This window comes from Panulirus ornatus, chromosome 41, assembly GCF_036320965.1.
Source record: "Panulirus ornatus isolate Po-2019 chromosome 41, ASM3632096v1, whole genome shotgun sequence".
NCBI classification, from domain to species: Eukaryota; Metazoa; Arthropoda; class Malacostraca; order Decapoda; family Palinuridae; genus Panulirus; species Panulirus ornatus.
Genome location: NC_092264.1, coordinates 14938653 through 14951705, shown reverse-complemented (window position 1 = coordinate 14951705; position 13053 = coordinate 14938653). Strand labels below are relative to the sequence as shown.

At 49.4% G+C, this 13053-nt stretch overlaps 1 protein-coding gene across 1 annotated transcript in view; it reads right to left on the bottom strand.

Moving 5' to 3' along the window:
- nompC (no mechanoreceptor potential C) overlaps positions 1 to 13053 on the bottom strand; it is a 334011-nt gene that overhangs the window by 24977 nt on the left and 295981 nt on the right. Inside the window, exons 11-17 of the mRNA XM_071686202.1 lie at positions 12099 to 12185; positions 8822 to 8998; positions 7397 to 7549; positions 6640 to 6840; positions 5360 to 5566; positions 4243 to 4387; positions 1148 to 1356 (exon numbers count right to left, since the gene is read on the bottom strand). Of these exons, the coding sequence (XP_071542303.1) occupies positions 1148 to 1356; positions 4243 to 4387; positions 5360 to 5566; positions 6640 to 6840; positions 7397 to 7549; positions 8822 to 8998; positions 12099 to 12185 (1179 nt within the window). The remainder of the gene's footprint in view (positions 1 to 1147; positions 1357 to 4242; positions 4388 to 5359; positions 5567 to 6639; positions 6841 to 7396; positions 7550 to 8821; positions 8999 to 12098; positions 12186 to 13053) is intronic.

Sequence of the window (13053 nt, the reverse complement as noted above, 5' to 3'; positions counted from 1 at the left end):
TTATTATTATTATTATTATTATTATTATTATTATTATTATTATTATTATTATATTTACTATTATTATTATTATTATTATTATTATTATTATTATTATTATTATTATATGTATTATATTCATTATTATTATTAATTTTTTTTCTTTTTTTTTTTTTGCCGCTGTCTCCCGCGTTTGCGAGGTAGCGCAAGGAAACAGACGAAAGAAATGGCCCAACCCACCCCCATACACATGTATATACATACGTCCACACACGCAAATATACATACCTACACAGCTTTCCATGGTTTACCCCAGACGCTTCACATGCCCTGATTCAATCCACTGACAGCACGTCAACCCCGGTATACCACATCGCTCCAATTCACTCTATTCCTTGCCCTCCTTTCACCCTCCTGCATGTTCAGGCCCCGATCACACAAAATCTTTTTCACTCCATCTTTCCACCTCCAATTTGGTCTCCCTCTTCTCCTCGTTTCCTCCACCTCCGACACATATATCCTCTTGGTCAATCTTTCCTCACTCATTCTCTCCATGTGCCCAAACCATTTCAAAACACCCTCTTCTGCTCTCTCAACCACGCTCTTTTTATTTCCACACATCTCTCTTACCCTTACGTTACTCACTCGATCAAATCACCTCACACCACACATTGTCCTCAAACATCTCATTTCCAGCACATCCATCCTCCTGCGCACAACTCTATCCATAGCCCACGCCTCGCAACCATACAACATTGTTGGAACCACTATTCCTTCAAACATACCCATTTTTGCTTTCCGAGATAATGTTCTCGACTTCCACACATTCTTCAAGGCTCCCAGAATTTTCGCCCCCTCCCCCACCCTATGGTCCAATTCTGCTTCCATGGTTCCATCCGCTGCCAGATCCACTCCCAGATATCTAAAACACTTCACTTCCTCCAGTTTTTCTCCATTCAAACTCACCTCCCAATTGACTTGACCCTCAACCCTACTGTACCTAATAACCTTGCTCTTATTCATTATTATTATTATTATTATTATTATCATTATTATTATTATTATTATCATTATTATTATTATTATTATCATTATTATTATTATTATTATCACTGTCATTATTATTGTCATTATAATGAGAGGAATAGTGGCATTAAGCCTTGCTTACGTTGAGCCTGGAGGTTACGTCAGGCTGGACACCTGGGATGTTGAGCAGGATGCGCACCACGCCCTCGTTGCCCTCATGGGCGGCCAGGTGGAGGGGCGTCAGGTCGGCCTCGGCTCCCAGGTCTGGCAGGAACGGACGCCCGCCGCTCAAGATGGGCGGCTCCGACTTGATCGTGGCGGGGATGTGCGCTAGCAGCTCCCGTACGATCTCTGCGCACGGCGAGGGAGGGATACAGGGGTAAGGTATGGCTTACACAAGCGGTGGAGGCTACCGTCCACAAGCGGTGGATGCTACCGTCCACAAGCGGTGGATGCTACCGTCCACAAGCGGTGGAGGCTACCGTCCACAAGCGGTGGAAGCTACCGTCCACAAGCGGTGGATGCTACCGTCCACAAGCGGTGGATGCTACCGTCCACAAGCGGTGGATGCTACCGTCCACAAGCGGTGGAAGCTACCGTCCACAAGCGGTGGAAGCTTCCGTCCACAAGCGGTGGATGCTACGATCCACAAGCGGTGGAAGCTTCCGTCCACAAGCGGTGGATGCTACCGTCCACAAGCGGTGGAAGCTATCGTTCACAAGCGGTGGAAGCTTCCGTCCACAAGCGGTTAGTGCTACCGTCCACAAGCGGTGGAAGCTCCCTTCCACAAGCGGTGGAAGCTACCGTCCACAAGCGGTGGATGCTACCGTCCACAAGCGGTGGATGCAACCGTCCACAAGCGGTGGAAGCTACCGTCCACAAGCGGTGGATGCTACCGTCCACAAGCGGTGGAAGCTCCCGTCCACAAGCGGTGGATGCTACCGTCCACAAGCGGTGGAAGCTACGGTCTACAAGCGGTGGAAGCGACCGTCCACAAGCGGTGGATGCTACCGTCCACAAGCGGTGGAAGCTACGGTCCACAAGCGGTGGAAGCTACGGTCCACAAGCGGTGGAAGCTACGGTCCACAAGCGGTGGGAACTATGGTTCACAAGATGTTAGAGTTATCGTTTACAATATTTTGAATCTGAATCCAAGAAAGTTTGAAGTTATCGTACTAAAAGATTTCATCTAAAACTGGATTTAGCTGTCGTACTCGGTGGAATGAAGTTGTACTTCTTTCATGAAGCATTTAAGGAGATAATGGCTAAAATTAATGTATTTGGGAGGGGATTGTTATTGCATTTGATGTTCCTTCTGTCGTATACGTGGGTTATGTAATTGCTTTCAAGGCTCCGCTATCGTATGCATGGGTTTGAGTGATCATACTAAGAGGGAGAATTAACGTACGTATGGGGTTTAGTGTCTTTTACTCCAGGTGTTCAAGATGTCGCGCTAAAACCTTATATTGTTGTTCCAAATTTAAGTTAATGTACGTTGATATATTCGAGGCATAAAGTATCGTATTCAGAGTGTGAATTATCGTACTCAGGGCGTCATCCATCATACTCAGGAGCTTATAATATTGTACATAGTGTTTGGTCCATCATACAGAAGTCCTTAGATTATCGTACGCACTGTATTAACCATCATACTCAAGAACTTAGAATTATTGTACTCAGGTTATCAGCCATTATACTAAAAAGAATTATTGTACTCAGGTTATCAGCGATTATACTAAAGAGGTTAGATGACCGTGCTCAGGGCATTAGCCATCGTACACAAGAGCTTGTAATATCGTACTCAATTTCCTAAAGCATAAAACAATGAATAACACGATGAATCTTCTTCTGTAACATGAAGAAATAATGTACAACAAAAGGGAATCGTGGATTAAAAAGATGAAATGTGCTACAAAATATTAGCAACTTTAGGATACAGTCCTTGAGACAAATGTTTGAGAGGTAAACATTTGCAAGAATCCTGGAGTTTACTCTTGTGAACGAATGAAATTCACATGTTGTTCAGCTCTTCGTTCGCTAGATAACCAGAGATTTCGTTATACAGAGATTTCGTTATACAAGTTTTGCCCCCATAAAACTCGCAGTAGTTAGAGTCCAGGGTGTATCTATACTGCTGTACACTTCCTAGTGATCTTAGGTTTACGTATAGATGATAAAAGTAGGTACAGTCTACGTCCTGGTTTACGATATTAGTACCTTATGTTTCTACATGTTCTGTAAGATGTTTCTCCCTGTGATGTAGCCACTGGAGGTCGTGTATCTGCCATATGTAGGCCCGTGAGCCAGGTATCCAGTGTGTCTGTACCAACGGCATTAAGCGTTCCAGTTACCTATGCGTCTGTCAGCCAAGCCATGACCCATCTATCAGTAACCCTTGCGTCTATCGACTGAGCCATGAACCATCTATCAGTAACCCATGCGTCTATCAGCTGAGCCATGACCCATCTATCAGTAACCCATGCGTCTATCAGCTGAGCCATGACCCATCTATCAGTAACCCATGCGTCTATCGACTGAGCCATGACCCATCTATCAGTAACCCATGCGTCTATCGACTGAGCCATGACCCATCTATCAGTAACCCATGCGTCTATCGACTGAGCCATGACCCATCTATCAGTAACCCATGCGTCTATCAGCCGAGCCATGACCCATCTATCAGTAACCCATGCGTCTATCAGCCGAGCCATGACCCATCTATCAGTAACCCATGCGTCTATCGACTGAGCCATGAACCATCTATCAGTAACCCATGCGTCTATCGACTGAGCCATGACCCATCTATCAGTAACCCATGCGTCTGTCTATTGATTTATGACTCACCTATCAGTAAAACAAGAGTGTCTATTGTTCCATGATTCATCTCTGAGTAATGAACGTCTACCCATCTACCCATGAGTCCGTCTGTCGATCCTTAACCCATCTATCAGGAACCTGTGTGTGTGTATCTATCGACCCATGGCCCATCTATCAGTAAGCCATACATAAACACATCATCTTACTATCTATTTCCAATCTATTTGTTTACCTAACATCAACACATGGCCAGTTTCCATCTACCACCAGGCTTGTATATCTTCACATTTTCCCTCCACCTCGTCATCGACCATCACTCTCCATCCTCCATCATTTACCCCCCCATTCCATCCCCCTCCCATCACCACCCGCCCTTTCCTCGACCTAGATTGACCTTTCCCTCCCACGACCCTGACTGACCTGTCTGGCCGTAGTGTGCAGCGACGTGGAGGGCGTAGAGCCCCAGCTTCTTGCTGGTGATCCTCAGACTTGTGACCTCCCGGAGGGTGTCCAACACCTGGATGTGGCCGTAGCGAGCGGCCAGGTGCACCGCCGTCAGCCCCATCTGCCAACACACAACAGTGGTTTATCATCTGTCTTCGTCTGTCCACTGACAACAACAGAGATCGCCTTGGCCCTCTGCCGATAGACAAGTCAATCGTCTATACATATGTATAGATTTAGGGGGGCTTTATAGAAGATGGGATAGTATATTGCTCCTTTGTCAGGGAGGAATGTAGGTGATGTACACTGGATGTCCAGCCATTTGCTAAGGGGTAAGAGAGAGAGAGAGAGAGAGAGAGAGAGAGAGAGAGAGAGAGAGAGAGAGAGAGAGAGAGAGAGAGAGAGAGAGAGAGAGAGAGAGAGTTATGGCCTAAAGGATCACCGAGGAGAAAACTGGATACACTTCATCGTAAGACGTCGAATGCGCTGGTTTGTCCATGATAGACAAGAATGGCCCCTTACGAAGGTGACAAGCAACTGAAATGTATTACAGTAGTCTGAGGCAAAGGGATGAGAGAGCCTTGGAAGCAGCCCACACATGCCAGGGATCGACTTACAATAGACTGAGGCAAAGGGATGAGAGAGCCTTGGAAGCAGCCCACACCTGCAAGGGATCGACTTACAATACACTGAGGCAAAAGGATGAGAGAGCCTTGGAAGCAGCCCACACATGCAAGGGATCGACTTACAATAGACTGAGGCAAAGGGATGAGAGAGCCTTGGAAGCAGCCCACACATGCCAGGGATCGACTTACAATAGACTGAGGCAAAGGGATGAGAGAGCCTTGGAAGCAGCCCACACCTGCAAGGGATCGACTTACAATAGACTGAGGCAAAAGGATGAGAGAGCCTTGGAAGCAGCCCACACATGCAAGGGATCGACTTACAATAGACTGAGGCAAAGTGATGAGAGAGCCTTGGAAGCAGCCCACACATGCAAGGGATCGACTTACAATAGACTGAGGCAAAGTGATGAGAGAGCCTTGGAAGCAGCCCACACATGCCAGGGATCGGCTTTGGAAACGAGACTTACTCCGTTCTCAGCCTTGGGAGAGGCGCCGTTCTCGATCAGGAACTTGACGAGGTTAGCGTGGCCGCCCTCGGCAGCCAGGTGCAGGGGCGTGGACTCCCCGACGCGGTTCTTGCCGTTGATGACGACGCCCCGATTGTGGCGCATCAGCTCGCGCACCACGTCCACCGACCCCTGCAGCGCAGCGATGTGGGCGCAGGTATTCCCATCCTGCAGGGAGAGCGCGCGGGGATGATACACCAACATGAATACACACAAACTGAAACAGGTACAACAGGACTTAAATTATAAGTATCTGAAGTATTAGTAGTGCAAGTTTAAGTAGCAGCGACCTCTACTAGCTACTTACACTGTCACTGTCTTACTATCATTACTACTAGTGACGACTGAAGTATTGGTAGTGCATGTTTTAAGTAGCAACGACTTCTACTAGCTACTTACACTGTCACTACCATTACCACTACCATTACCAGGCCACGTCCCTCCCTCACCTTGTCTGCAGTGGTGACCAGGTCAGGCCACGTCCCTCCCTCACCTTGTCTGCAGTGGTGACCAGGTCAGGCCACGTCCCTCCCTCACCTTGTCTGCAGTGGTGACCAGGTCAGGCCACGTCCCTCCCTCACCTTGTCTGCAGTGGTGACCAGGTCAGGCCACGTCCCTCCCTCACCTTGTCTGCAGTGGTGACCAGGTCAGGCCACGTCCCTCCCTCACCTTGTCTGCAGTGGTGACCAGGTCAGGCCACGTCCCTCCCTCACCTTGTCTGCAGTGGTGACCAGGTCAGGCCACGTCCCTCCCTCACCTTGTCTGCAGTGGTGACCAGGTCAGGCCACGTCCCTCCCTCACCTTGTCTGCAGTGGTGACCAGGTCAGGCCACGTCCCTCCCTCACCTTGTCTGCAGTGGTGACCAGGTCAGGCCACGTCCCTCCCTCACCTTGTCTGCAGTGGTGACCAGGTCAGGCCACGTCCCTCCCTCACCTTGTCTGCAGTGGTGACCAGGTCAGGCCACGTCCCTCCCTCACCTTGTCTGCAGTGGTGACCAGGTCAGGCCACGTCCCTCCCTCACCTTGTCTGCAGTGGTGACCAGGTCAGGCCACGTCCCTCCCTCACCTTGTCTGCAGTGGTGACCAGGTCAGGCCACGTCCCTCCCTCACCTTGTCTGCAGTGGTGACCAGGTCAGGCCACGTCCCTCCCTCACCTTGTCTGCAGTGGTGACCAGGTCAGGCCACGTCCCTCCCTCACCTTGTCTGCAGTGGTGACCAGGTCAGGCCACGTCCCTCCCTCACCTTGTCTGCAGTGGTGACCAGGTCAGGGGAGGTCTTGAGGAAGAGCTTCACCACCTCGGAGTTGTTGCGCATGGCAGCTACGTGCACAGCCTTCTGCCCTTCGTCGGAGGTCGCGTTGGTGTCGGCCCCCAGCTGGAGCAACGTGTCGCACACCTCCAGCTGACCCGCCTCCGCTGCCAGGTGCAGCGGCGTCTGCTTCGTCTGTACGGGAAAAAAAAAAGATATTCAAGATGTGAGGATGAGTCACGAGATGAGTCGTGAGGATGAGTCACGAGATAAATCGTGAGGATGAGTGACGGGATGAGTAATGAGGGTGAGTCACGAGATGAGTCGTGAGGATAAATAACGAGATGAGTAATGAGGGTGAGTTAGGAGAGATATCATGAGGATGGATGACGAGATAAGTAATGAGGGTGAGTCACGAGGTGAGTCGTGAGGGTGAATGACGAGGGGAGTCGTGAGGATGAACGAGGAGGTGAGTCGTGAGATTGAATGACGTGGTGAGTCGTGAGGATGAACGAGGAGGTGAGTCGTGAGGATGAACGAGGAGGTGAGTCGTGAGAGTAAATGACGTGGTAAGTCGTGAGGATGAACGAGGAGGTGAGTCGTGAGGATGAACGAGAAGGTGAGTCGTGAGGATAAACGAGGAGGTGAGTCGTGAGGATGAACGAGGAGGTGAGTCGTGAGGATGAACGAGGAGGTGAGTCGTGAAGGATTGAGTCATGGGAGAGTTCGGGGATGAGTGTTGGTGACTCACCAGGGTGAGAGCCTCCTTCTGGGCGTGGTGAGTGGTGATGAGGGCGCGCACCAGGTCATTGTAACCCTTCATGGCTGCCAGGTGAAGCGCCGTCAGGCCCGACATGCTGCGGGCGTTGACGAAGGCCTTGTGGGTCAGGAGGGCGTCGCACACCTGCGGCAGGAGGAGGAGGAGGGAGACGCCCCTTGTAGTGCTGGCAAGACAGAAGGAGGTGGAGGTCGCTGGCGGGAGAGGACGGGGGAGGGGAGGTAATGTGTGTGTGTGTGTGTGTGGTGACGGGAAGGGAGTTGAAGAGGGGGAGGGGAGGAATTGTGGAATAGGATGAAGGAAGAGGAGGAATAGTGTTGAAATAGGATGAAGGAAGAGGAGGTATAGTGTTGAAATAGGATGAAGGAAGAGGAGGAATAGTGTTGGAATAGGGTGAAGGAAGAGGAGGAATAGTGGTGGAATAGGATGAAGGAAGAGGAGGAATAGTGGTGGAATAGGGTGAAGGAAGAGGAGGAATAGTGGTGGAATAGGATGAAGGAAGAGGAGGAATAGTGGTGGAATAGGATGAAGGAAGAGGAGGAATAGTGGTGGAACACCGTAGATAAGGTAGAGATTATCTACCGTAGATAAGGTAGAAGTTATCTACCGTAGATAAGGTAGAGGTTATCTACCGTAGAGAAGGTAGAGGTTATCTACCGTAGATAGGGTAGAAGTTATATACCGTGGACAACGTAGAAGTTATCTACAGAAAGACAAAAAAGTATTTACCAATGTTGGTTGAAAAAGAAAAGAATTGTCGTGATGAATACATAGCCCTGGACCCCCTAGCTTGTAACCTAACGCTCACCAGCTTGTAGTCCTACACTCATCAGCTTGTACCCCTACACTCACCAGCTTGTAGCCCCTCACCAGCTTGTAGCCCTACACTCACCAGCTTGTAGCCCTACACTCACCAGCTTGTACCCCTACACTCACCAGCTTGTAGCCCTACACTCACCAGCTTGTAGCCCTACACTCACCAGCTTGTAGTCCTACACTCACCAGCTTGTACCCCTACACTCACCAGCTTGTAGCCCTACACTCACCAGCTTGTACCCCTACACTCACCAGCTTGTAGTCCTACACTCATCAGCTTGTACCCCTACACTCACCAGCTTGTAGCCCTACACTCACCAGCTTGTAGCCCTACACTCACCAGCTTGTAGCCCTACACTCACCAGCTTGTACCCCTACACTCACCAGCTTGTAGCCCTACACTCACCAGCTTGTAGCCCTACACTCACCAGCTTGTAGCCCTACACTCACCAGCTTGTACCCCTACACTCACCAGCTTGTAGCCCTACACTCACCAGCTTGTAGCCCTACACTCACCAGCTTGTAGCCCTACACTCACCAGCTTGTACCCCTACACTCACCAGCTTGTACCCCTACACTCACCAGCTTGTAGCCGTGCTCTGCCGCCAGGTGGAGGGCCGCTTTGCCCTCGCTGTCGAAGACGTCGACCCTGGCGTGGTGGTCGAGCAGGGTGGAGACGATGCCTTCGTGACCGTGTTCTGCTGCGTTTAACAAGGGGGACCAGCCTCGCGAGGACTGCATGTTCACCAACTTCTGGATCTGTGGACCAGCAACACACAACACACAGTGTGAATGTGACCTCAGTGAAGATAGCGGGGGTGAAAGTGAGGTGGGAAGGTTTCGAAGTCTGGATCTGTGGACCAGCAACACACAACACCCAGTGTGAATGTGACCTCAGTGAAGATATCGGGGGTGAAAGTGAGGTGGGAAGGTTTAGAAGTCTGGATCTGTGGACCAGCAACACACAACACCCAGTGTGAATGTGACCTCAGTGAAGATACCGGGGGTGAAAGTGAGGTGGGAAGGTTTAGAAGTCTGGATCTGTGGACCAGCAACACACAACACCCAGTGTGAATGTGACCTCAGTGAAGATATCGGGGGTGAAAGTGAGGTGGGAAGGTTTCGAAGTCTGGATCTGTGGACCAGCAACACACAACACACAGTGTGAATGTGACCTCAGTGAAGATATCGGGGGTGAAAGTGAGGTGGGAAGGTTTCGAAGTCTGGATCTGTGGACCAGCAACACACAACACACAGTGTGAATGTGACCTCAGTGAATATATCGGGGGTGAAAGTGAGGTGGGAAGGTTTCGAAGTCTGGATCTGTGGACCAGCAACACACAACACACAGTGTGAATGTGACCTCAGTGAAGATATCGGGGGTGAAAGTGAGGTGGGAAGGTTTCGAAGTCTGGATCTGTGGACCAGCAACACACAACACCCAGTGTGAATGTGACCTCAGTGAAGATATCGGGGGTGAAAGTGAGGTGGGAAGGTTTCGAAGTCTGGATCTGTGGACCAGCAACACACAACACCCAGTGTGAATGTGACCTCAGTGAAGATATCGGGGGTGAAAGTGAGGTGGGAAGGTTTCGAAGTCTGGATCTGTGGACCAGCAACACACAACACACAGTGTGAATGTGACCTCAGTGAAGATACCGGGGGTGAAAGTGAGGTGGGAAGGTTTCGAAGTCTGGATCTGTGGACCAGCAACACACAACACACAGTGTGAATGTGACCTCAGTGAAGATACCGGGGGTGAAAGTGAGGTGGGAAGGTTTCGAAGTCTGGATCTGTGGACCAGCAACACACAACACACAGTGTGAATGTGACCTCAGTGAAGATATCGGGGGTGAAAGTGAGGTAGGAAGGTTTCGAAGTCTGGATCTGTGGACCAGCAACACACAACACCCAGTGTGAATGTGACCTCAGTGAAGATATCGGGGGTGAAAGTGAGGTGGGAAGGTTTCGAAGTCTGGATCTGTGGACCAGCAACACACAACACACAGTGTGAATGTGACCTCAGTGAAGATATCGGGGGTGAAAGTGAGGTAGGAAGGTTTAGAAGTCTGGATCTGTGGACCAGCAACACACAACACCCAGTGTGAATGTGACCTCAGTGAAGATATCGGGGGTGAAAGTGAGGTGGGAAGGTTTCGAAGTGAATGTGACATTAGTGAATATGAAGGTATTGATGGTGAAAGTGAGGTAGGAAGGTCTTGTGAAATCAGTGAATATGAACATATCGATGGTGAAAGTGAGGTAGGAAGGACTCGGAGTTAACGTGAAATCAATGAATATGAAATGTCAGTCGTGAAAGTGAGTCTGGAAGAAGTGGTTAATATGACAAGAAATGAGGAGGACAAATGAGCGACAAGGAAGGGGTAATGGGTGAACATGAGGAAGGTGTAACAAGTATCATATGAACATGAGGAGTGACCAGATCTGAAACTGACTGATTGTGACGGAGTGATAGGAATGGAAGCGAACATGAGGAACGAAAACGAAGGGATTTAACATGATGGAAGATGAAATTTAAAAGTGAACGTGGGTTGGAAGTACACAGATGTGAACATGAGGAATGGGCTATGGAACACACTGAGAAAGCCACTGACGGTTGAACATGACCACAAATGGGAAATGTGACGAAGCAAATGATGAAAGGAATCAATATAAAACAATAAAGAAAATGAAAATAACTGAGGAAGAAAAATGTCGAAATTTGTTCATTAAAATGTCGAGATAGATGGATGAGAACAGATGAATAAACATGAGTTAAACATGAGTCAGGGTATCGTACTGTATAAGTCGAGTTTGGTGTACATGTACACGAACATGTTCAACTGGTCAAGTTGATCCAGACACACACACGTTGTGCCTTGTTAAATATTGGCCAGGTGGGTAAGCTTAGCTTTGTGCCTTGTTAAATATTGGCCAGGTGGGTAAGCTTAGCTTTGTGCCTTGTTAAATATTGGCCAGGTGGGGGAAGCCTAGCCATGACCTCGTCTCGACACTTGGGACGGTCTTTGGATATACGGATCTTACCATTAACTCAACCATTAGTGATCCACACCTTCAAGTTAAGGTGAGAAGTCACACCATATATGATGCGTTTTCCTCTTAACTAAAAATTCCAGGCAATTAATACACAGAAGCCAGAAACCTAAGACTAAATGATAGGTTTAAGTCCACCAGATTAAGAAGGTATACCACAGACATTGCTGTGATGTGTTGCAGTAAGGGACGACACGGTTATGGGGCGAAAATTAATTGAGGATTGTGACCACGGCCACACCTGGCTGGTGTCTGACGTTGTGACACCGAGGGCGGCTGGCTGCTGCAGGACGCCCTGTGGCTCACCTGACTCTTCTCTCAACGGCAACCCACCTGGGGAAAACATGGCAGGAATTCATCCCTTGCCCTTTATTCTTTTGCAGTATACGCTCCTGCCGGGGTTGTGACAACACAGCCCTAGACGCCTTTCTGAGGAGTTAGGAGTTTGTGTCGCGTCTAAACTTATGAAAAAAAGGGAATTCTTCGTAAAATGATCTAAGATTCACGGCTGAGTCTGAGCAGTATTGTCATACGCGAGAGATATCAAGGGCGTGTGTTGCGCGGGCGGCAGACTCACCTTGTCCTGCGTGTGTGTGGCGCGGGCGGCAGACTCACCTTGTCCTGCGTGTGTGTGGCGCGGGCGGTAGACTCACCTTGTCCTGCGTGTGTGTGGCGCGGGCGGTAGACTCACCTTGTCCTGCGTGTGTGTGGCGCGGGCGGCAGACTCACCTTGTCCTGCGTGTGTGTGGCGCGGGCGGTAGACTCACCTTGTCCTGCGTGTGTGTGGCGCGGGCGGCAGACTCACCTTATCTTGTGGGGAGAAGCGTAGCATTTCGTCCAGCACGGCCTCGTTCCCCGACGTGGCCACGTAGTGGATGGGCGTCTCAGTCGTCTGCAACAAGATCGTCTACTCACACACACAACAAGAGGTCGTCTACTCACACACACAACAAGAGGTCGTCTACTCACACACAACAAGAGGTTGTCTACTCACACACACAACAAGAGGTCGTCTACTCACACACACAACGAGAGGTCATCTACTCACACACACAACAAGAGGTCGTCTACTCACACACACAACAAGAGGTCGTCTACTCACACACACAACAAGAGGTTGTCTACTCACACACACAACAAGAGGTTGTCTACTCACACACACGACAAGAGGTCGTCTACTCACACACACGACAAGAGGTCGTCTACTCACACATAACAAGAGGTTGTCTACTCACACACACAACAAGAGGTTGTCTACTCACACACACAACAAGAGGTTGTCTACTCACACACACAACAAGAGGTTGTCTACTCACACACACAACAAGAGGTCGTCTACTCACACACAACAAGAGGTTGTCTACTCACACACACAACAAGAGGTTGTCTACTCACACACACAACAAGAGGTTGTCTACTCACACACACAACAAGAGGTCGTCTACTCACACACAACAAGAGGTTGTCTACTCACACACACAACAAGAGGTTGTCTACTCACACACACAACAAGAGGTTGTCTACTCACACACACACAACAAGAGGTTGTCTACTCACACACACAACAAGAGGTTGTCTACTCACACACACAACAAGAGGTTGTCTACTCACACACACAACAAGAGGTCGTCTACTCACACACAACAAGAGGTTGTCTACTCACACACACAACAAGAGGTTGTCTACTCATACACACAACAAGAGGTTGTCTACTCACACTCACAACAAGAGGTCGTCTACTCACACACAACAAGAGGTTG